Source organism: Lathamus discolor, chromosome 5 (assembly GCF_037157495.1).
Source record: "Lathamus discolor isolate bLatDis1 chromosome 5, bLatDis1.hap1, whole genome shotgun sequence".
Taxonomy (NCBI): domain Eukaryota; kingdom Metazoa; phylum Chordata; class Aves; order Psittaciformes; family Psittacidae; genus Lathamus; species Lathamus discolor.
The window spans coordinates 79,033,053-79,058,958 of NC_088888.1; the positions used below are offsets into that span (position 1 = coordinate 79,033,053).

Sequence of the window (25,906 nt, forward strand, 5' to 3'; positions counted from 1 at the left end):
ATACACACAAAACTCACCAATGCTGTAAAAGTACCAAAATGATGGTGGTTTTATTTTTTTCTTTCATTTTTTATTAGTCTAAGTTTTTGGTGACTGAAAACATTGAGTAATTACTGAAGTACAGTGCATCACATTAGCAGGAGTGCAATCTTCAAGGAACTTAAATAAATAAGCCCAATGAAAATCCTTAGAGCAACTCTACGGAACTATTGAGATGTTTTTAGGACAAATTCCAGGGCCAGAAGACTAAATGCTGAAAGAAGGCCACATGGAGTTTGGCTCCAGTTCAAGAAAGTCTCTAGATACTGACTGAAGCTCTACTTTCAATGAAGCCTCCTGTTTGCCAGCAGAACAGTATTTTAAAAAAGTATTAAAATGAAAGCAAGCTGGCTGATAGCCGTCAGATTAATATATTTCTTGTATTGCTTCTATTACTCTATTTTGCTGAAGGATTTTCTATACACTAGTCTTCTCTTTGGTATTTATATTGTTTCATACTGATGTCCATTAATAAACATTCTTTTGGATTACAAAAGACAAACTCCCACAGAAAAAAAACATTTTAAGGTATCTAGTATTTCTATTAAGACTAAATCTTGACAATTCTGCTGAAGTCTCTAATCACTATGGCCTATCTTGGCCATAATGCAAAATACACTTTTGGATGTTTCATCTAACTATAGTGGAGAAGGGAGAGATTCTAAACCCCTGTAAATTAAAATACTTCCGTAAGACTCTTGTTGAAGACAGCTTTTCATTTTTGTCTGCTTGACTAGCTAAATATTATTAGAAGCTCAAAACTCGAATCACAAACTGTAAACCAGAAAACATTAATGTGTTTCTACATTTAAGCAGCCTCTTCAGTAAAGAATTAATAAATATTTTGAGAGAAAAACAAAAGGCTTCGTAAAGCCTTCAATCTTTTTCTATTATATCTATTACATTTTCTATTATATCAACCAATAACTGAAATTTTTGGTAGTTTCCCTGAATCAATACAAAGTTTGTGTTAAATTTCACCAAAAAAACCCACAAAACCAACCAAACAAAAAACCCCACAAAAACCCCAAAAAAAAACAAAAATCCAAACCAAACCGAAAAACCTAAACACAAAAAAAAAAAACCAAAACAAACCTATTTTCCAAAGCAAACTCTTGACTATTTTTGACTACAATGTGCAGCTAATTTCCAATTTTACAACTGGTTCTTGAAGGCTAGTGAACAGGAACATATGGATATACACAAGAAATCATTCTATGATTCTATGAAACATTTGGAAGAGTTTCAGAAGTCTTAGACACCAGTGCCTTCACAGTGTAACGTGTTCAATTAATCCAGCATATAAAGTCAGAACAACTGAAATTCAAAAGTACTTATCATCCAAGCTTTGCTGTAGGCTAGAGGTTCAAAAGCTTTATATTGTTAGTGGTGACCAATTATACACCACATTATAAACATCCATAATGGCATCAATTACAGCACTAGAATGCTGGCTTCTGAATCTCAATATAGTATGAAAGTTTTGGCATCATTGCTTTAGCATTCTAACTCAAGAAACACGAAGGATTTCAGACAGCAGGTGGAAATCTGATTAGATACTCTTCTTAAACCAAACTTGCCATAGTGAAACTGGACAGGTGACCAAAAAATGGTTTTAATCAGCAGTATAAATTCAACACCAGTTGCCACAGGGAATTTATTCTTCATAATGGCTCACTATTGAAGGTAGATAAGATTTTAACATACTGTGAAAGCTGTCCCCTTTGATGGCACCTAAATTCATGGTGCATTTTTCGTCTTTGTTTATTCAATTCTTGCAGTGGTACTCAACTAGAAAACAAAAGTCCCACAATGAAATCCCAAAAATAAGTGATATTAATTGGGACAGCTGTCAAAGTATTTTGATTTTAAAGGGCCACTATTGTTCCTAGTGTCTCTTTTTGTGTTTAAACTTTGTCAAAAGTCTTACCAGGCAACAGCCTGTACTGACATTCTTCTGCAAACTACATAGGCCCTTGAATTTCACAGATACCCCACCCCGTCTCAAAGAGTATACATTCAACACAGAAGCGCTTATGTTAAAATTAAGAACGCTTGTAAAAATAAAATGAACATATTTTCATGTTTCCAGTATTATGTAAGCAGAGATTACTACTTGATGAGCTATTAAATAATAAAAGCATTCAACTACAGTCAACTTCTGACAATGCAAAACAAGGCTTTACATTTTCCATTTATGATTTGAATTTTGTTTTGTTTAAACAAAGCATTAAATAGTACCTGATCTTTCATTCTTGCTTTTCTTGGTAGTGTGACTGCAATTTCTGTATCTGTTGTTATACTACCTATTCTCTGTTCTATTCCACAACTGTTTTCCTTTAATGCTGCTTCCACCTTTCCTGTAGAAGGAGCTGGGGAGGAGCGGGCTGAATCTGCAGGACGAGGTGAAATGCTTTCCATTCTCCTAGTGCTGCCACTATCCTCATCATCATCATCATCACTAGACAAAACAACTAAACAGAAAATATTAAATTCTCAACCACTACATTTTTCTGTAACAGATATTTCAAGCAACAGCTTAAAAGTAATTTACGTAATTGTCCTGCAGTGCCAAAAGAAGTCCACATTTATCATCATATTATGCTTTTATTACTGTTTATTCGGAATTTACTCACAGGTGCTCTCTCCCTCATTTTTTATCTCTCACAACTAACTATACAAGAAATGGATATCATTAATTCGCCTCTAGACACAGAAGCAAAGCCATACATTTCTTGGTGCAATCAAGCATTGACAGCAAATAATACAACTTCAGAGAAACTGACAAGAGAAACTATGAATGAAATTATTCAGATCAGTAAGACAACATGGTCTAGTAAACTAAACATGGAACTAGAAACATGAGTTCCCAAATTCCAGTTCCTTACTGCTTATAAATTGAGTTTACACAGAGAAAGCAGAAAAAATGACATTTTACAAGTCATGAAAGAGGGAAAAATATAAAGACTCAAAGACTGCCCCTTTGAGAGAATTAATGATAGAATTCTGCTAAGAATGCTTTTCTAAAACTTATAAAGTATAAGTCTCTTCTGAAACAAAAGAGATTCATAAAATAATTTTTCTTTTCCTCGATGTAGATCTTCCTCAGAAAGTACCTCAGTACATAAAAAAGAAATTACAGAAAGGTCCGTCCCACTTCCCAAGAACACATCCACAAAACAATTCCATCTAAAATCAGCAACATAAACCTGCAAGGACAGTTCCTTCATTACACAATATTTAGGGTTTCCAGTTTATGACTGCAGTCATAAAAAGATACTTACTTGGATCATTTAGTTCAGATGGCCTTGTACTCCTCTGTCTTAAACTTCCTGTAATTTTAGGATTTTTTGTCCCAGTTATAAGACCAACTTTTCCATTCTGCCGCAACATAGAATGTCCTACAACTTCATTACTCAGTAGAATATCCGTTGGACCCTTCCCAACAGTAGAACTATAAAACTTCTTTGTGCTGAACCCTGTACCTGAAGATTTTTGCCCTGTTGAATTCTGATGTATTGAAGAACGTGATAAAGGTCCCACAGATTCATTTAATGACACAGTTTGTCTGGAGACTCTTTGCAGAGAAGCACTTTCACAATGTCGGCATTTGGTCTGCTTTTCATTCGCCCGCCCACAATTTGGACAATTAGTAGAATAATCAACTTGTTCCAAAAGCTAGAGAAAAACACACACAAAATCAGTAACTGGGTAAGTACAGTGATACCATTTTCAAATTTTCCATTTAATTTCTGTTTAGAATAAAGACTGACAACACTATATTAGCATTTAAGAGACTGAAAAATGTTCTAACAGGAACAAATGTAATTTGTGGCAATTTTTTAAATGTTACTAATGTTGGACAAATCAAATTTTCCTTCTTGCCTTTTGTCTTTACATGAGCCAGCAGTGTGCGCTTGTAGCCCAGAAAGCCAACCATATCCTGGGCTGCATCAAAAGGAGTGTGACCAGCAGGTCGAAGGAGGTGATCCTGCCCCTCTACTCTGCTCTTGTGAGACCTCACCTGGAGTATTGTGTGCAGTTCTGGTGTCCTCAACATAAAAAGGACATGGAACTGCTCGAACAAGTCCAGAGGAGAGCCACGAGGATGATCAGGGGACTGGAGCACCTCCCGTATGAAGACGGGCTGAGAAAGTTGGGGTTGTTCAGCCTGGAGAAGAGAAGGCTGCATGGAGACCTCATAGCAGCCTTCCAGTACCTGAAGGGAGCCTATAGGGATGCTGGGGAGGGACTCTTCATCAGGGACTGTAGTGACAGGACAAGGGGTAATGGGTTACAACTTAAAACAGGGGAAGTTTAGATTGGATATAAGGAGGAAATTCTTTCCTGTTAGGGTGATGAGGCACTGGAATAGGTTGCCCAGGGAGGTTGTGTGTGCTCCATCCCTGGCAGTGTTCAAGGCCAGGTTAGACAAAGCTTGGGTGGGATTGTTTAGTGTGAGGTGTCCCTGCCCATGGCAGGGGGGTTGGAACTAGATGATCTTGAGGTCCTTTCCAACCCTAACTATTCTATGATTCTGTTCTATGTAAAAGGTTGCACACTGTTCAGATACACATATCCACCACAGTAAGGTCCAGTTACATCATTTCTGTAAAAACAGTTTCATTTGACAAAAATAACCTAAGAATCCATACAGCAATGCTACATCAGAGTAAAAGAAATGTCCCAGGTCCTGAAGTTAATTTATCCTCCCAAGATAAGAGCCTGGGAAAGCATGTAGAAAATCACTCCTCTGAGACAAAAAACCCCAAAAGCCAGGAGGGAGGGTGTGTGGAAATGAGAAATACATTGCTCTAGAGTTCTTTTTTCAAAAAAGAAAACTGGGCTTGAGGAGGAGTTTCCCAAATTTTCAAGGGCAAAGCAGGGGCCACAATGGAAAATATGGACAATGTATCCTACCCATGGCAAAGGCATGATTTTCCAAAACACAGCCATCACCCCCAGCCATGAACAAACAGTTATCCAATCACGAGGACCTCCTTTGGTGTGGGATCTTCAACCATTTAAGAAAACCCCAAACAAATGTAAAATCATATAAGGAGTACATATTTTTTCTGCAGTTTAAAAAAAGCTACACATACCATAGCAAAGCAGATGCAAAAATAAGCCCCAAAGCCCCAGTGTATAAAATGTATCAGACCTTCAGCCTTTAAAACCTGAGCAGTGAGCTAAGATTGTAAGTAACATGAAAACCAATGTTGTACCTCAGTGCTCAGTCACAGGATGCAGTTTTTACAAAGATATGGCATTGAAGAATTTGAATCAGACACTAAAATATTCAACAGAAGCTACCAACTGTACCTGAAGGATCTTAAGTACAGAATAAATGCACCCCTCTATTTCAACCACACACCTGAAACTTAAAACCAACTTCCTTTCCATGGTTTGAGAGCCTTCATCTTGATGGTAGGGGTAGCAGTGTTTAATTAAGAGGGGCATATTCTTTTTTTAGACTTTATTTTAACATAAGTGACTACTTAAATAAATCAGTTCTACCTAAATGTGGATGCCATATAACTTGTATCATACAGAATTTTTTTAAACTTTGAAACCTGTAAAATACAAGCACTATATGCCCCATAAAAATACTCTGCCCTACATCTGTATGTTTCAGAATCCAAAGCTTTTGTTGTTTTTCAGCTTTTATTTTAGTAAGCACAGCACATACAGTAAGGACATATCTTTCTTATTTGATTACCAACTTAAAACATTTCCTGAGTCAGTGGCTGAACTGAAATAAACCTGTTTAATGATGATGTAGTGTCACAAATTTTATCAATCCCTTCTCAAAATCTCATAATACATTGTGCGAAAAATATGGGGGGTTACTTTCCTTCAGCTTACTGCTGGACAGCTTTACCACAGGCACTCAGCTCTAGGGTCTGAGAAAAAGTAACTGGTTTCCATTCACGGCCGCTGGTGTTCTCAACTTTACAGATTTCTAAGATATGCATGGGAAAAAGTACCAGATGTAATTGTTAAATACTGCTTACAAATGCAGTCTGTGTGACGCCTTTGAAAATTAAATCATTCCCCTGGAACAATGTCATCTAGTCTAACACTTTTTTTATCAGGGAGACAGAGAACAGCTTGTTGTAGCAATGTGGTCAGCTACATTACAATCTAGCTCAAGGACACAAAGCTGCTGCTGCTTCTACATGCACCTGCGGCCTCATTTTCCACATGTATACCATCAAGGAATTAGTTCTGGCCTTGTAATAGCAAGGAGTGTGCTCAAAGCACACCTTGCTCTAACATATAAACAGAATTTTCAAGTTAGAGCTAGGAGTTGCTGCAAATGGCCTACACTGATCAAAATCCAGCCAGCAAATGATGGGGTTGCCCCCCTTCCTCTCATGCTAATTCACGTAAATTATAAGGAAGACATAAAGATGAAATTTGTTAGATCTTCAGACTCTTTGTTTTTTAGTTTTGGTGGGTTTTTAATGCTCCATTTATTTTTAAATTGTTTTCTTCAATTCTCATTTCGATCTAGAAGATTGATTTCTTCTTTTTGTCCCTTACCAGACAGAACATAAATTAGGCTGCGCTGAATATTTTACTTTCTCAAACAAACGTAAATGGAGTTATCAATGTAATGCTCAATACTTTGTATATACTCCACAGAACTATAATGTCTTTTGCTTTTAACTGCTTTGTTACTTCATTACTTACCTTATATAGGTCATATCTATATAGATATCATATTGTTGTGGTTTAAGATCAAAACTTCAGCTACTAGAATTTCCAAACAACATCATATTAGTTAACTAAATATGTAATGGAAATGTGTAAGAGTACCAATAAGTGTTTCATTCCAACAAAGAAATACAATCAGACTTGGCTTCTAATACACAGGAGCAAACACAAGCTGATTATATGCAATAATCAAAGACCTAATTTTTTTTTTTTTTTTTTTTTTAACCAAGATCTCCTTACAGGAAGCTCTGCTTTCGTAGACATGCAGCAGGACCTGTGTGTAGGCATTATGAATCTTCCATAGTAACCTGGGAAGATGGTAACAAACACAGAAAGCCTTATAGGAATTTTCAAAATATCCTACATCTGATGTTTGAAAAAGTTCCAGACAAAACATCCTGGTTGGTTGCATCCAGACCAGGGCATGCCATTTGGATACCTGTGCTAGTTTCACTGGGAAGGAAAGCAGCTTAGGAAGAAGTACTTGCATCTCTGCAGTACCTTTATTGTTATCAGTACAGAAAATCTTGACCCTAAAGATGTCAAAGACACCAACATGTGTCAAAGAGTAAAATCACTTCTCTATTTCAGACAGGAAACCAAAATTATCAGTTGCTGGTTTACCAGCCAATCAATTTAAACACAGGTTCTTTTGCTTTCCAATGCAGCATGTTTGTTTAAAATCAGAAAATAAGTATTTCATAGCTAGTATCAATATACACACTTAAATATCTCCATCATGTTTTACATGTTTTTAAAAATCTAATTTACAAGTTTTTAAAATCTAACCCACCTTTAACTGAGTTAAGCATTTTTTTGTAGCAGAAGATAGAGTGAAGTCAGATTGATATGAATTGCAGTGACGTTTCTGTTGCACCTTTCTCTTAATTTCAGGTTCTGATTCTGATTCCAACTCTTCTCTGTTTTCCATTATACTGTCTAGGAGGGAAAAAAAATGCAAAAATGTTAACAAGAAATGCTTACTCATATGCTCTTAAAATTATGATCAACTTAATTTTTAACATATACTAACTTGAATTACAAATAAACACATTTTTAAGCATCCAACAAACTACACTGCTTTAAGTGTCTCATGATTTTGTTGTATGAATTAAAAAAAAAAAAAAATCCCTAAAGTTAATATTGGTTTATTAATACTATTTCAGTTTCTCTTGGTGACAATTTGTAGCTCAGTATCTTTGGAGGAGACTTTGGACTTTAAAATCTACATCTGCTACTGAAAGCAGAAGGGGATCTGCTGGATTATGCTGGTGGTAATTTTCACTAAAGGACCGCTGGTGGATGCACTTAGAATAATTGGAAATGTTGTGTGCAGTTAGGATTTATTCCTTCAACACAAAGACTCAGCAGGTACAGTGAACTATACCGCCATATTCTGTTTTATATTGGGGCATTCATTTAAATACTGGAAGAGTACAGGAACACAGAAACCCATAAATTAACAATGTACAGAGTGAGATTTTCTACTTAACATTAACCTGAAAAGGCACAGAAGTGTAACTGGCCAACGCAGAGGGCAAAAGCAGCTGAACAGCAGGTTTACAGATTCTATCTGTACCCACACTGACAAAACTCAACCAAACACAGTAATTTTTCTCTTCCAATTTCACAATTTCTACACCTCAAAGGAAACAATATTTTCCCCCTTGCTTCTCCATCAACAGTCCCCAACCAATGATACAAAAGCATACTTCAGTAGAGGTACAGAGCAATGCTGATGCCGACTCTTCTACTAACTCAGTGCACGAATATACTTGATACCAACTGTTATTAACCGTGAATGGTACATTTTGCACATACTAACAGTGCTACAGGAGTTCCTCGTCCATAATTCAAGAACAAGCTGGGGGTTTGGGCTCACATTAGATGATCTCCAGAGGTCTGTTCCATCTCCAACAATTGATTCTGAATTTCCCAATTTAGTTGTTTCTAAAATAACTGAAGCTAACTTAAAATTCATTATAACATGACTGAATAGGTTGCAGAAATCAGTCAAAAAGGGCAAAATCCTCCTTCATGCACAAAATTGTATAAATCTAGAATAACATGATATAAGGATACAAATAGATATACTAAAGGTTACACAGTTTGGTAACACACACTCCCAAAGCAAAAAATAAAAAAATAAAAAAATTATTCTGCTTAAAAGAAATGAGAGCTCTAAACAAACTTACCCACTCTCTGAGACCGTGGTAACCTAATGTGGTCTGCTTCTACCTTCTGAAGCTGAGGGGGGTATTCTTTTCTGGAAAATGAATTAGACAGACAGTTGTTCTTTTGACAGACACCATTAAAATTCAGCAACAATTATACATGGACAAAATAAACCTGAAATGTATCTTGAAAGCTACGAATAACTTCTCCTCTTACATGCTATTTGTATACTTAAATATGACCAGAACCTTAGGAACAGCTACTGTAAAGGTCTTAGAAGCGTTTGTGATCTAAATCCCTTTTGATTGTAATTAATAGTTCAGGAATCTCTCACTTTCAGACCCAAGTCTCCAAAGGCTGAAGCCTGCATCTCCTCCTCCTCACTCATTAAGCACTCCTCACTCATTAAGATAGATATTTTTAAAATACAAAAATAGAAACAACTATTATTTTAATATTAAAGTGGATTCCACAAGTTCCGCAATTAAAAAAACAGGAAGAGAAGATGTAAAACTGAGGAAAGAGATCTGACGTCAAAAACTGTTGTGGCCAAAAATGCTAAAGAACATGGGAGAAGGGACAGTTCCTGTATATTTGTTTTGAAAATACAATAACATAGACAAACTAGTGGATGATACAAGTTCTGTTCGTATCATTTGGGTAATATATATACCATATTTTTTGTGCAAATTAATGCAATATAAAACATTACAGTGAGATTTGAGTCTCCTGAAAGATATTTCATGCTTACAAACATGTGTGTCAAATTGGCTGTTACCAAATTAAGAATCCTGAAGCTCACTGCATCTCAGCTACTGTTTGTGGCAATTATCTCTCAGCTCTCTTACCCTGCTCTGCAGCTGAACATTATGGTTTCTCTTGTAACAGAAGATGGCAAGCACCTATAACACAGGAGGCCTTGCCAGCAACTTCAGCAGAAAATTTCTACTGGCAAGTTAAGCCAAAACAATGGGCTGCAAACAGGTCACACACGTCCCATACTGCTACTTCAGATTTAGAAGCACATTCATCAACAGCAAGGGGGGTAAAGCAAACAGCTGAAGGCAGTAACATCTCAAACTAACAGCTAAATTTTGATGACCCACCTGACAAAAAATTGGCTCTGACTGAAGCAAACTTCAGCAGTAGGCACAAGTTTTTATTTCTTTCAGCACAGCATTTCCCAGTACATGAAATTATAAAGTCTTTGAATTTTCTGCATTCCTAGGCAGTATTTTTCAGTGTTTTCCCCATTTTTCAAACAATATTAATCTACAATGCACTTTGGGATACCTCACCTAAACACAAACAAGTTTTACTGTCTTGAGAGGCTGCAGCATGAAGGAAAACTCGGGCCGAAAGAAGGACTGAGAAATAAGTGCGGTCAGACTGCAAAACAGAATGTAGAGACCTCACAGTACTTAACCCTGAGTGCTCACAAACATGTCACAGATGACAGATTAAGTAATTTATTTGTTACTGATTGTGTCAAACGTGTTTCTGAAACAATCCTGCTACCCCAAAAAGATAATTTTTTTTTTTTTTAACGTCTGCATACAAAAAACCTGAACCAAAATCAGAGGCTTAACATGAATATTTGTTGAAGAAATGTATGACTTTTTGGAAAAATTTCTTTAAAAAAAATAAATCACAAGGGATTACTTTAAAGGCAGAATTCGTGGAAATGTAAGGCAGAGCTCAGATTAATCCCTACATAGTGAGAAGCTATAACTATCAAAACCAATGACAATGACATTCTAAAGGGTAGAAAAAAAACGTGTAACACCATTATAGGAGATTTAAAAATAAACAAACTTTGCAGTAAGGATGTGTGAGCTGTTTTCTGACATGTTATAATTATCTCCCAGTAGTATTTAATAACATTGTCTTGTTTTGAACATAACCACTGTTTGAAAAAGTATTTTCTGTAAAACATTTTAAATAGAAAACACTTAATCAATATTTATGATAAAAAATATTGCAACTACTTGACATTTAATTGAAAGCAATTAAAACAATATGGAGGTTTAGAATATGTAAGTATTTTTTAAAAATTAGTTTGATAAAATGTCCAGAGACTTTCAATTAAAGTTATTATTTTTCTTCTAAAAATCGTACAGGCTTGTGTTACATTTTTAACATGCAGCTTATTTATTAAGATGGTAATTTGCTTACCATATATCGCTAAAGAATTTTTTGACAATAAATCAGAATACAGTAGCCTTATTTACCCTTTTCTGAATTTTGTGTTATCGAGTTATTGTTACTTCCTAATGGCAAAACACTTGCAAAAATACACAAGTGCTAGCATAAAATGAGTATCTTTCTTCTCCCACAATACGCTTTCACTCATATGCTCACAATGAACCAGTAACACCCAAACCCATGTTACAAAAACCAGCTCCAAGTCAACTGAGGCTTTCCAACACAGTTTAACTTGGTCAGCAATTCAAGGGTCAGGTTTGAAATTGCTCTGAGTTAGAAACAAAAGCAAAGACAACTTTTAAGATTACTTAATTGGAGATTTCATCTGAAAAAAAAACACTTTCTTGGAGATAGGGACAGCCCTCCCACAAAAGGGCAGCAACCTGAAGTGCCTCCTACTAGTTTCCTATTCTGAAAAACCCACACAAAACCAAAAAGAGCTCAGAGCAGAGCCCAGCACCACAAAGTTTTTACAGATGACAAAATGAAGGCTCCCCTCTCAGCACAATGTTCATTGACATTTGAACAGCTGCAGATCCATTAATACCTTCTACTTTACTAAGTACTTAGTACACTGAGTGGTTTAATTGTGCGAGTGCAGCAACGGGATAGAATGGAAACTCTAGTTGTTTTTTTCTTAAATCAAACATGACACCTATCTTTAAAGACTTATTGGGAAAAAAAAATCTTATCAAAGAATAAAAAAAAAAAAAAACAACATACAGCACCTCCAAACAAATGCCTTCTTGCTGTTAAATCCATTTCAAAATAAATAAATGAGGGATCAAACAGCCAAACAGATTAAGATGCAAGACTATCTGCACCCTGTGTTTAACGGAAAAAAACGCAAGAAATATAATACTGATCTCTGTTCCTATTGTCCTACCAAATATTACAAATACACAATTTATTTTTTTGCCTGTTAGGTTTCCCAGAAATATTTATGTGATTTAGATTTTGCTTGAAGAACAAGGTTTCATGCTCTGAGATTAAATCATTTTAGGCATCTCATCTCATCCATTATAAGCAGTTCTGCTTTTAATACCTTAAGTACAAGGGAGGTAGATAAAAGTAATCTCAAGAAGTAGCAAAGCATCAAACAGCAAAACATTAATTACATTACCAAGACAGGTCAGGCTCTTCCTCCATCAGACATGACAAAAATACTGAGGCAGTCTGGACTGTGGAGAATCCTGAACTTTTGACACATCTTACAGCTAAATGGTATGGCATTCTTCATTAAACATGTTTTGTCCAGACAGAATAGTGTCACTGATTTAGTATCTTCAGCACATATTGAAAATTATTGCCTTATTCCTATACTGATGGAATTGGACCTTAATTATCTTCACAATGGGCTGGTTCACAGAGCTCTGTGACACTCTCCAGCCAATTTTCATCTTAAAAGTTATTCCCTACTAAAAAATAAAAAAGTGGGGGTGGGGGGGTGTGCTGAGGGGTTGTGAACACAACACAGAGGGACGATAATTTCCGTCTATGCCAGAAAGGAATGAATGTAAAGAAAAAACTGCATCTGGGAATTTAGGATAGAGTGCTTAGAACAGAGCTTTCAAAACTACCCACAATCTGGTACCATCAATTTGAGAGAGGCTGCCTTACTCAGGTTTCCCTCAGTCTGCCTCATTCGGCTTTCCCTCACTCTGCCTCTGTATACTACTCTTTGGAAGTATACCACCACAGCCAAGCTGCTGGTTTCTCCATCACTACACAAAAACAGAGTAAAGCATGGTAAGATAGGAAGCACCAAGCTGCTGAGGTGAGATTTTCCTTCAGCATGCCTTGTAGGAAAAACAGACTACAATAGTCAAAAGCTGAAAGAGAGAAGCAGCAGCACAGAGATTTGGGATTTTAGTACACAGATAAGTAGCCCCATCTGGCCCAGAAAGTCAGGAGCTGCAATAGCACTTACCATGATGGCAATGATTAAAACTAAATTTAGGACCTTCTGCCTGAATCACATTCCCCCACTAGGACAGCAACAAAGAGGAGGGAAGGGAAAAAAAGAACATATCCAGTAGTACTGGACTAAAAAGCAACAGGTGTTCCCAAGGGAAAATAAAGATCATCAGCATGGAACTCAGCCCTATTCGTTCATGACATTCACTGCCAAATTAAAAACATTAACTGCTGAATGGATAACTAATAACATAAATGCAGCACGAGTTTGAATGGGAAGAAGTACTTAAACTCAAAGCCCAGACAGCAAAAATACAATCAAATCGCTTCTTAGAGAACCAACACTAACTGGTGAATATATCTGAGATTTCTTTTAAGAAATAACAAAAGGCAGTAAACAAGAAGGCTCGATTTTACTAGAAAATCCTGAATTCACAAAGAACAGATCTAAATGATATTTCTGTGTTATTTATACCCTTATTGGTTACACATTATATACACTGCTTAAACAATTCAACATGATACATAGTACATACTATCAAAACCACCCACATAGACACAATATTTATAAAACCTCAATGAATTAATTACTATCAATAACATTTCCACTAATATGCAAGTTTATATAGGAAGAAAACCAAATATATTTCCTATTGCTAATGAAATATTAACAGCAATAAAACAGATGCAAAAATGTGAGAGAAATGAGCCTGAAATGAGCAATGAAAAACCAGTATGCCTGGTTTTGCTATACATTTTCTGTTAACTGCTTTAACATATATAATTCATGAACAGAATGTACACAGTAACCCAATGCTATTCAAACCAAGCTGAGATGACAGACCGAAAGCTGTTAAGCACCCTAATGGGACATGCTTCAGAACCATTCTATTGCACAAAGAATATTAAAAGAATTAGCAAATTCTTAAATTCTGGAGAAAGTTGGAATTTATCTATTTTCACATTGGTTAAATAAATAGGTAAATTACCAGCAGAAATGTACCCAAAGTTCATGTTAACATAGCATTTAGAGATGCATGTAAAGATCCTTTTTTGGTAAAAGGGAGTAAGCGAACCACAAAAAAAGAACAAAAACAACCAACCCCTATCACACATGAGCAGATATGACTGACTGGACTGAATACTCTTTAACTAGAATTATAAATCACTCAATCAGTTAATTTTCTTAATGCTCATTGCCATGCTCATTTCATCAACAGCAAGCTTACCTTTCCTTTCGATCCAGATTGCTTAAAATATGAAGAAAGAAAAAAATACATAAGATGCAAAGGCCCATGTGTTGCACATCACTAAGTTCAAAAGTTATTCAATATAAACTGTAACTGTTTCATTGTCTCTTATGCTCACTTGACTAGTTTTCAGATGAGCATTACTATTTTTCACAGCATTTTTGTAACAGTAGTTATAAACACAAAACCAAATGTTATTTCACAGACAGCAATGGTCCAAATACTACACTGTCTTGCCTCTTTTTCAACATGTAGAATTTGATTAATTAAAAATTCAACCTGGCAATCTCACATAATTTACTTCAATATAGAACCTGACATGACAGAATCCTAATACTTGAATTAAGATCAAGCCTCAATTTCAACCCAATTAGCATGCAAAACATGATAAAAATATTTAAGTGTTTCTATTGAGGGAAAAAAATAAATCAGAAAGCACTACTGAAACAGTTAGGAGACCCCATGCAATTAACTACTGGACAGAGAAAGAGAAACAGAAGCAACCAGCCTCCTGCAGAGGTTTTGGCTAAGAAGAACCTCCAAATACACTAAAGAATTAGGGCTATCAGCTTCAGAAGTGTCTCCATTAACATCAGTGCACAGAGCTGATACTCACAACTCAGGTCCTTTGTATACCAAGCCTGAGATAAAAATAGATCTAACTAAGCACAGCACAAAGGCAACTCGAGAACACTGTCGTTATCGCTCCTGCCTTTTCGAAAATCGCAATAAGGAATACTGTAAACTGTTAATCTATGTGGCTGTTCCTCCCAAATATCAAAAACCTAACAAACTTCTGTCATATATGCATTACACTAACAGTATCCTAAAAAAAGAACAAATTCAAACCGTTTCTTGTTTTACTACAGTCAAATTAAACAGCATAATGATATTACAGGGTAATATAAACTCATTCTCCTTTCCTTTTCACAAACAGAACACTCACAAGAATAAGGCAAACTTTTTGTTACCCAAAGGAACAACAATACCAAAAGCAGACCACGTAAGAAGGTAATCTTGATAGTCCTACTGAGTGCAGTATAAAAACATATTTAATCTCCATGGTGCTCTGGGAAGAGAGTAAAAGGAATTCAAAACTGAATGTGACCACTGCAACTTCAACTGAGATGAGGGTGATCAGCTAATGCTGCATGAAAACGGTGAAAAACTGCTTCCAACTGGAGCTGGCCTTTACAAACAAGAAACACTGTGTTTTTTGCAGGTCACATCTGAGTTTATAAATCCACTCTGATCCAAACCATGTCCAGATGGAGCCAGATCCAGTATCTTTGTATCCTTGGCACAGTTAATATGTAACTTGGATTAACTGTTTACAGGTGCTGTAAAGAGTCACACTGTTAAGAACTGTAAATTTTAATGCTAAGAAAACTAACAGCAGGAAAAAATTCCAGAATGCCCGATACCGTACATTTTCATTACATTAGATGCCTCACTTGCTTGTTTTAAAATCCCACATTAATACAATGCATTTTAAAAAATTCTTACATCTCAGAAACTTTTAAGAAATGAGAATCCTGGACAGACCCAGGAATTATAACAAGCAGTGTCCCTACAAATTGCTTCATGCAGCTCATGTATAAGGTGTCTTAAACATGTTGTACATACATGCTGTTCCAGTGCCAAGTCTTAGAGAACAGTAAATCAACATCATAAGAAAAAACTATGCATCCATTAAATGAAGCAAAATAGTCTGAACCAACTACAACACTAGGCCAAGCCATATCTGAAAATCTGTTGTACCTAAAGTGAACAAATTTTAACGTCACCCTCAGACTGCATTAGAAAACCATGAATAATATTTAGCAAAATATTATTTTGAAATGTCAGATTTTGTTTACAGGAAGCTTATATTTTACATATGAGTACAACAGATACTCAGAAAAAATTTAACAATTAACATGCATGTGGAAAAAGTTGAAGAGCTGAGAAATACAGGACACATCACAAGCTCCAAATTCAATTTGACAGAGATTATGACTGAGTTTCATAATTAGTCTGCCCTGCGTGACACCATCCCCACACAAAGAACCCAGTATAAATAACAGAATGTGTAATGGCAGCGCCAGAGAGTCAATCTGCTCACAGCTAATTTAATCATGGTTTTATTTTCAGTTATCCATTCAATAATCCACTACAGATTTAGGAACAATATATTAGGTTAGTTAAAACTATTTTCCCCGTGTTGTTTCTGAAGACCATACCTTAAAACAATTTTATAAATGCAATCAATGTAAAATAATACATATTTGTGTTGCTTGTAAATTCATAAAGGAAAAAAAAACTCAACACCTTAGAACTCAATTTCCATGCTACCAGCTTTATTTTGTATTGTGTCTAATTGTCGAATCATATTTATCTTGATATATACCTAAAATTTTACTCATGATCTGCATCCTGCATTTCCTGCATATAGTCCTTTCTGAGAAGACATAACCAGAATTCACTTTTAAACTCACTACTGCGTAATGTCAGCAAAAATTAGCCAAAAAAATTAGAGATAAAAAATCACACATAACTACAACAAAAAAAAATACATACCCACTTCATACACACTGGAATTTTGTGTTATGAACAGTTTTCAATAGTCCTATTTTACTTATACTTTTCCTAACAACTACTGTCTTCTCATTAAAAAAATCTGTATTTTCTGTATCAAGTAACCCTGAGATCCCCTTTCTTTTTTTATTAAAAAAAAAAAAACCAAACCCAAACCCAACAGTATTACAGGAGACCATGTTCTATTAATTTTCAAACCTCCACCTCAGAAACAGATTTAGAAGCCTTTAAAAAGTAGTCAATTGAGTCAACCTGCAAAAGATACTGGAATTAAATATCCTTTGCACAGTTCCCTGTAAAGCTCATCCTCAGTCAATTAGATCATGCTGGTTCTGACATCCTCCAGTAGCAAAGCATTGCTTGGAATTGTTATGACTATTTCCTGCCTTTGAAACTCCACAAATATTCTTAGTTAATCTGTTGTTAATGTAAATGAACTACAATAACAACCCTAAAAGAAAACATATTTAGAAATACTCAGGATGACTGACATCCGATTACTTCACGCAATATTCAGCTTACCTATACTATGCATTAGTGTTTCTTCTGCATGTCACATGGAGTTGCTGCTTCCGGGTGTCGTTTGCACATTACATTGTAGGCTTACAAAGAAGTCCCATAGGTGAGACAGACAAACAGGCAAGTCTAGCATACCCTCAAAATTAAGACTCTCCAGAGCAGACTCTCTTGCACACTGAAGAAGCCTACAGCACTTAACTACACAAGATGAATCCATGTTGACCAGCTGTTTCAAAGAGCCATCTCACAACAAAACTTAACCAAATGCACTACCATTATTAGGGTCAACATTCAGAGATGCGGTAAAGAGCAGTCTCACTTTATTTTGCTCACTTCAAACCATCTTAGTTAGCACTACAGATCAAGATTTTATCCTTTACAATTGCCAAATTAAAAAAAAAAAAAAAAGAAAATGAAAGAGTATATCTGCAAGAGAATGCTTGCAGATGCCCCATGCTTTCCTCAATCAACACTGAACAAAAATATTCTGAAAAGGACTGTATGTAAGAAGAGCACATCTGGTTCAGCCCAAACTACACTGGCAAGATAAACCTCTGCTTTCAGTTTAATTTATGGGAAAAGCTCTGCCAAGCCTCCTTAGTCATCCCTGCCTTGCAGCGATGGGAAGAAATGTAAAGAACAGGGAGAGCCCTACTACTGCATCTGCTATTACTAAGGGAAAGAAAACATACATGCTATTTTTCTGTTTACAGATGAGTCAGCTTGAAATAGAAGGATGCAACAACAGTGTAGGTTCTCAGGGACAGGACTGCATCATCCATTTTTCAGTCTTTTTCTTCAATGCCTGACCACCCTAATACATACTTTGATCGCTTTATTCAAATTAGTATATGGGCTTTGTTTTTCAGAAGATAGCAAATCAAAGTGAGGAAAGTGGGACAAAAAAGAGGATAATGCCTACATATGATCCCACCTCAAAAGTCTACACTAAAAAAGAAGAAAGGAAAAAAAAGGGCAGAAGAAGGCTACAAAATGCTGACACAACGAAGCACTCATGGCCTCCTAGAAATCCATGAAATTCATAAAGAGAGCTCTGAATGGACAAAATTTTAAAGAAAATTCCTTAAAGCTAATGCTCATATATTTTTGTCTCACAATGAGTGTGAAAAGCCTGTGAAAAAATATAAACCCCTGCACTTTATAGAAGTCTGATGTAGTTTTAAGTTTTCAAATCAATTAACTCAGCATAGCTGAGTAAGATTTCCCAGTCATTCATTCTAACAACTATTTATATGAATGAAAAACCCTGCTTCTGTTAGAAGTTCCAGTTTATATGTTTCATGCTGTATTTACAGACTACATACAATCAACAAATCTGTAACTTAATCTTTAGATGGATCTTATACAAACTGGAGTTGCTGTGAATTAGTATTTGAAGATCATATTGTCAGTTATGTGAATTTCTACTGCCTACCACATCTGTCCACTTCAAAGTATTTTCTAACCATATTTACATTAGCAGGTGCTCTCCTACTGAATATGTGCCATAGTATGCCTTAAAGTAAGCAAATTCTGAGATTAAATAACAGTAGTTCCTAAATGGTCTTATGAAACTTTAGTAATTAAGATAAAAGTTCGTGATCAAGAACACACCATGTAATTTAGTCATGATTCCTTAAAACACTTTATAGCATAAGGAAAACTATTACATGCAAAACCAGAACGTATTTCCAACACTAGGAACATGTGGAGAAAAAAATGTACTTAGCCTTACCTTTGGGCTGCTGTTTTTACTACCGCTGTCTGTGCATGTGCATGGTGAAAACGTCTACCATGTACCACAGTTACAGGACAAGACATGTTCTGAGCATTTTCACTGCAAACATACAGAAAAATGGTTTAAGAAAAGACAAAAGGACTCTGGCGCATTTGTACATGGTCTTACTAAAAGTTTTGGTGTTTTGCTTTTATAACACCAGCCATACAAGCCCAAACATCAACAAAGTATTTCTGAATCAGTAATTCAACTTGTTATGGTCTTTTGACAGGCAAAAAAGCATTCAATCCTAGACTAAAATAGACAAATAAGAATATACACAACTCAACGATGATTCCCCCCCCCCAGAAGATAAAGATTTTTTAAATTTTATCACCATCTAATACACCGTGAACCAGTTCTCCTTTTCCTCCTGTCACTGCAAAAAGACACTGCCTTTTTAAATTATTACTTATATAGAATTATATATAATGCATATTTTATATATTATGTAAAATATATATTGTATGTTATATATAATTTTATTCATACTTTATGGCTAATTAATTAAATTATAATTTATACTTCCAAATTTCATTTTCTTAAGAAATGGTATTAACTTCTTTAGTATGACAAAGGGCATAGGTGAACAGATTACACATTCTGGAATTTCCCTCCTCTAGTTACTCACACCGGACAGAAACCACAGCCATTTTATGGCTGTAAGATGGCTCATAACTGAAACACAAGACATCTCAAAAAGAAAAAAAAAGGATTCTTGGGTCCTCAAATATCTGAGGAGGACTATGCAGGGAGATAGCATATTCACCAGTCTTTTTTATCATTTCTTTGGTTTCTTAATTTCTTGCCTTTTGACACTTTAATCTCGTTACTATGTAAAACAAGTAATTCTGGAGAGAAGATTACTTACCATTATCCTCTCTATTAAAACCTGATATAAAGATATGGTAGACCAATAACATAGTGCTCCTTGGAAGAGTATTAGACCCTAAAAATTATTCCCCACACTTCTGTGACCAGACACACAATGACACATTTAAAATGTTCAGAAAGTAGGCAACTTTTTACAGAGAGCATCTTGACAACGTTTCAAGTTATGGAAATACAATGTTTAAATTTTGCTTGTAAAATTGCTTGGAAATTATAGTTGCACTAAATAATATTATGTGAAAAAGCACTCGATAATATTTCTCAGAAATATTATTCAGCAGAAGTTTTGCTTTTATTCTGTCATGAACAATGAAAAAAAATGAGGTACCAAAATTCCCCCCAAAAGATGGCAACCAATTCTTAATCCTTCCTTTACATTCCCCTAAAAGATAAAAGTGAGCAAACTGCTAGCTTGCCTGTTAATTTTTTTTCTTTTTCAGTTTAGCACTACAAACCCTTTTGGAAGCCTTATATTGAGTATCCTAAGTCAATATTAGAGCTTTCAGAGTATTTCTGACTGGTCATAAGATGACTATTATGATCTGACATAGCTTAACCATGAACAGAACAAAACAAGATTATCAAAATCAACCAAATCGTAAAATTCTTTCCTAGAATATGAACTTTAGGAACATCATAAATGTTCTGAGTTAACAGTTTGATTTCCTCAAAACTAAACCAATAGCATCCAGTTCTCACACCAACCTCTTGAAAGTAAACACACTCATCCTACATTACTTCTAAGTCAAGACTATGCAACTGCAGCTGGTCAGTCATCATCTAGACTATTCGCAGTCAACTTTCTTTTTAGTGTTGTCACCTGAGAAATACAGAGCTAACAGCTACTTGCCCTAAATACTTCAGGGTATCCTCTCTGGCTTCCAATTTAATGTCTTTGAAAGAGACATTTTCTTAGAAAAGAAAACACAAGCAGAGTGCAGGAATGCCTTCTCAACTGCTGAGGACTTGAGGAGTTTAAACAAGCAACTAAGTCTATAAACACATGTATCTCGTGTTTTACCATTTTATTTTTTGAATCTGAGCTCTGCCAAGCTATCGTGATTGGGAAACTCTAAGTCTTGTGCCCCTGAACAAAAAAAAAAGCTAGACAGCGCTCTGCCTTCTGCCTCATGCTCAAGTAGTTAGAAATTCCAGTAGGTACTGGAATAGAATATCATAGCCTGGTGGGTGACCACATTTGAGTCAAAGCTGTCTGTTCTAGATGGCACACTTAAATGGTTCACATGGCATCAGATATGCTTCCAAGTAGGACAGCCATAAATACAATCTGCTCTATAATCCTGTTCTTTGAATAGAACATACTCAGTACAGACAGAACCAACAGAAAATTCAATCATTAAGTCCTAGCAAGTTGCAAAATGGGCACATCCAAACTGAAATCTGAGTTTGTAAGTTTCAGCACAGTTTCAAGAAAATTAACATACAACACCAAAACCAGGGTAATATAATGGTCAGGAAATTCCTTGAAAGAACAAGTGTTCAACAGACCTCACAATATAGTAACAATATACATCTTCCTCAGAAACCACAGCATCATTTAAAGTCTAGGCTCCAAGGAAACAAAGGTTACATAATCTTGCACTGGTATTTTCAGGAACACAGAACACAACTACACACTACATTAATTCTGCTGGGGTTTTTTTTTGGTTTTTTTTTTTGTTTGTTTGTTTTTTTTACAAAATATTACAAACCAAAAATCTATAAGGGACTTAATAATGTGAGAAATTTTATACAAGTTACTGAAAACCAGCAAAGAAAAAAGTAATTTAAAGAACAACTGATTAAAAAAAAAACCAAACAACAAAACTATTACAGTTAAGCTAGTGTCATGCTGGATTTGCTTAACCAGATAACGGATGACAATTTTTAGGCTGGTTTAAATTTTTTGTACATTCAAGTGTATATGTAGAGGGAAAATTTCTTCTCAGTGCCCTTGCATATCCCTTCTTCCTATCACTCATTTCCTGGATTTCAGGGAATACTTTTCCACAGTACAGCAGCAGTACAGTAGCAACAACTAAAAACCATCAGTGTTATCAGCGTTGTTCCCAGGCTGAAAGTCAAAAACACAGCACTGCACCAGCTACTGAGAAAAATGATGGCTACTGCTGAACCCTGGACACACAGTAATAATAATCTGACTCAAGCCCCACCGATCTGAAGAGTTTTTAACCCCTATGCCACAAAGTAGAAAAAGAAGAGACTTCAACTTCATGATAAAAATCACCATGAACAGCTCATGAATCTCAAGTATCTGATCATCTTGTACTCCACCTAGCAACTGATGGACCAGCAGTTCAGACTGGAAATTCTGAATTTGTTCCCTGTACCCCCATATCAAAGATGAGAACAGCAGGAGAGGGGACACATCACACAGGACTTCAAGGATTTATTTTCTCAAGTGATTCAGTGCTAAGATGGTCCCATTAACCAGTAACAGGCCCAACTACATCTATCTTTCGAACTTTTCCTTCCTGCAAAGGTAATCAAATTGAGTGCACTTTAGCAATACGAAACACTCCCAGAGAAAGCTACACAAATATACCACTTTTTATTACATGATAAATAAAGAGATTAGTCTGTCACAAGCTAGGAACAGTAGTAACAAGCAAGTACAGCACTGAATGCTTAAACACTGTTCCTGTCAGCTCTAAAGGCAAGTGGCAATCTCAAGCTATCTTGCAGGAGTACATGTATTTCTGAATCCTTTAAAGGAACAGTCTGTGACTCCTAAATCAAAGGGTATCTTGCAGTAAGGAAAACAGAAAATGCACACCAAGTTAATCTTGGCAATTCACAGTCATGGAAAGAAGAAATTCTTGATGGGGATGCTAGAAATATTTTTCTACCTGTTAAGCGCTGTATAGAGGAAGCAATTGCATATGCAGACAACACTGGTAAGGCATTGACAAGTATGCCAGTGACTGCTCTAACTCTATTTTAATAATCTTCTGCTATTTTAGTAATGTGCTATTTAACAGCAAAAACCTTAGCAATCTAGTTTTCTATCTCTGCTCAGAAGCACAGAACAGCATAGCTTCTTAAAATGAAGAGTACATAATGTAAATATACTACAAGCTCTGTTCATTTAGTATTGATTTGTATCAATGACCAAACAAATAAGCAAACATAAAACTAAAAGCAGTACCTCAATTTCTTATTATTTCCCATCATGTTGAGGCCAATTGAGTTCCCTTTAAGAAGTCTCAAGCCTCCAGCTTTGCCTCGCCTTGCGTACGTCTTTAAGGAATCACCACTGGTGCCGACAGCTCCAGGCCGACAACGAAGTGACTGTAACAAAAGAATTCACTTGTATTAAAACACTTGTGTAAAATGAAAAGCTTACTTACAAAATATTTACATATACTTTGGCTTCATTTTCAGACTGCTTTTGTACCAAATTTAATGTAAAATATACCCTGTCTACACCCTTACTCACTAGAATTCCTTAACAAAATATGACTATTTTCAAAGTATTATGAAGCATCTTACAGTTGTAAGCTATTTCAGCATACATTAAAACACAAAAAAGCATGAGCCTTGCCATGTATCTTCGCCTTTTATGTAGCTATACACATACACACACGTACATATATATAGAAAATTAGGAATCCCGCAGTAAGCAATCACAGGACATAATGATTAAAATTAGTGATTAAAAAATATAATCCCATTAAGGTAACTGTCTAAACTTAGAACTACTTATTCATGCTTGTATTTTCAGAATACTATTCAAACACAAGATCTATAGGAGTAAGAGGAACAAAAACATTAAGGGTAGGCAGAGACAGCCTGAGCATATGTTGTTAAGTCAACACAGAAACTTTCATTTTTCAGTACAGCACAGATGACTATGCAACATTGTTTAATAACCTAGAAAGCCTTAAAGATACATTTTTCCCATGAGATGAACAAAGTACTTGCCTTTCTTTCTTCACTGGTACTGAAAGGTCCATCACTATCATCTATGCTGAGCAGATTTGCCTCGCTACATAGGTGTGGGAGAGAAAAGTAAATACTTTGTAATGCAACGGAGCACCAGCAAAATATTTGAACACAAAGGGCTTTATTTTTTTTCCTTCCCTCTTTAAATTTAAATGCATCACATACACATTATATATATATATGCCTATAACACCAGGAACATATAAGCGGGCAACACAGTGACCCAAAATATGATGCAGACTTGAACTTAAGTGTACATCAAATTATTTCACAAAAAGCAAAACTGAAAGGATGTTATTAGCTCAAAATAGAGAATACTGTTGAACCTTCAATATTGTTATGGCAATGTTATTGACATGAAAGATTCTATACAACCCAATGTAAAAAGTGAGTCAAGTACTAAATTAAGCTAAACAATGCAGTCTAAGTTTGTGCATGCATATCAAGTATGTGGTTTAAAACTGCAAATTTCATAGTGTTTTAGGAGAAGAACTTACATATAACTAAATTTTATCCCATAGCAATTACTGCAAAAATATGTCTTCCTAAAAATAGCATATTCAGTTTGGCTCAACTGCTCATTAAAATGTGTATCTTTAGTACTTCTGTGTCTATAAATCTTCAACTATTATAATGGGGAGGCAGCTACAAAAAAAGAAACCCACCCCATGATAACTGTGAAAACATACTCTTTTCAGTAATAGGCAATTATCCCCAAATAATCTCCAGTATCTAAATTAAAACCCCAAGAATACATTTTATACTGACAGCAGCTACATTAAGCTAATATATTCTTGCTTCCAGAAGCAACCTGCAGATAATCCCTTCTCATCAGTCCTGATAAGGTTAGTCCTCTCTTGGCTGCAACAAAATAATACAGCTTTTGGCCAACTTGTAATTGCATAGGTTTGGGGATTTTAATTCAGGTAATTTAGACAGAAATTAGTTATACAAGCAGTTATGCCAGGATTTCCAAGGGAACAGCTACACAAGAGAAAAAAAAAAAACAGACAGGTGATGGTGGAAATGTTTCTTAGCTACACATGCGACAGGTTGATTGCAATGCACATAGTGATTTTAGCTCTTAATATATAAAGTAACCATTCATGACACACACCCACCCCAATTTCCTAAAAACATCTTCCAGGCACAAGATTCCCTTTAACACAACAATAATTCCTCCACCTGATGCAATACAAATACCCCTACATCAAATTAAAAACAGAAAAATACTCTTGGCTCATAGGGTAAAAATTACAGACCCTGAAAATTCAGGAGATAAGATTGTGCACACAGTTAGCCTTGATACTGGAAGAATGATGTAAATGTCAAGACGTAGCCAGTGGCACTGTTGTATTTTCCTTGCATTTACAGAGATATGCAATGGTAAAACAAACAATGTAGTAGATAATCACTGATTTCCAATATAAAGTGTTAAAAAAAGACAAAATAGTTGTACTTCTGTACAAACTATACATGGATACTAAAATTTTATAATACTCTTAATTTTTTAACCTCTCTTTTAGGACAGATTATCCTTTCTGGGGATGCTCACTGATTTTTCTTAACCCTTCATCTGAAGACATTCAGTTTAACAATTTCAGAAATTTTCCACATCGTCCAGAAAAAACAAAACCCTGCACCACAGACCTGAGCAACCTTACTGCACCTGCAGCTCTGGCATTTACCTACTGTGTTGACCTAGCCAGATCATTTAATCTCTAGATATGTTTTCCTTCTTCAGCTCCAGCTTCTATAAAAATCATGATGATTTTCAAAATGCCCTTGTACAGTGGCTATACTTTTAGGGCTTCCAGATGCCACAATACTGCAGCTGTTTTAAAAAAGGGTGTTTGAATGGGTGAGAGAG

The 25,906-nt window shown here is 35.6% G+C and overlaps 1 protein-coding gene across 2 annotated transcripts in view; it reads right to left on the reverse strand.

The window, feature by feature from the left end:
- Window positions 1–25,906, reverse strand: part of SENP6 (SUMO specific peptidase 6) — a 76,765-nt gene that overhangs the window by 25,866 nt on the left and 24,993 nt on the right. The window contains exons 3-10 of one of the 2 annotated variants that reach the window (XM_065681397.1): window positions 24,016–24,079; window positions 23,240–23,382; window positions 19,138–19,239; window positions 14,286–14,306; window positions 8,955–9,025; window positions 7,553–7,698; window positions 3,324–3,717; window positions 2,281–2,513 (exon numbers count right to left, since the gene is read on the reverse strand). In XM_065681397.1, coding sequence (XP_065537469.1) covers window positions 2,281–2,513; window positions 3,324–3,717; window positions 7,553–7,698; window positions 8,955–9,025; window positions 14,286–14,306; window positions 19,138–19,239; window positions 23,240–23,382; window positions 24,016–24,079 — 1,174 coding nt within the window. The remainder of the gene's footprint in view (window positions 1–2,280; window positions 2,514–3,323; window positions 3,718–7,552; window positions 7,699–8,954; window positions 9,026–14,285; window positions 14,307–19,137; window positions 19,240–23,239; window positions 23,383–24,015; window positions 24,080–25,906) is intronic. The other variant, XM_065681398.1, reaches the window with a different exon arrangement.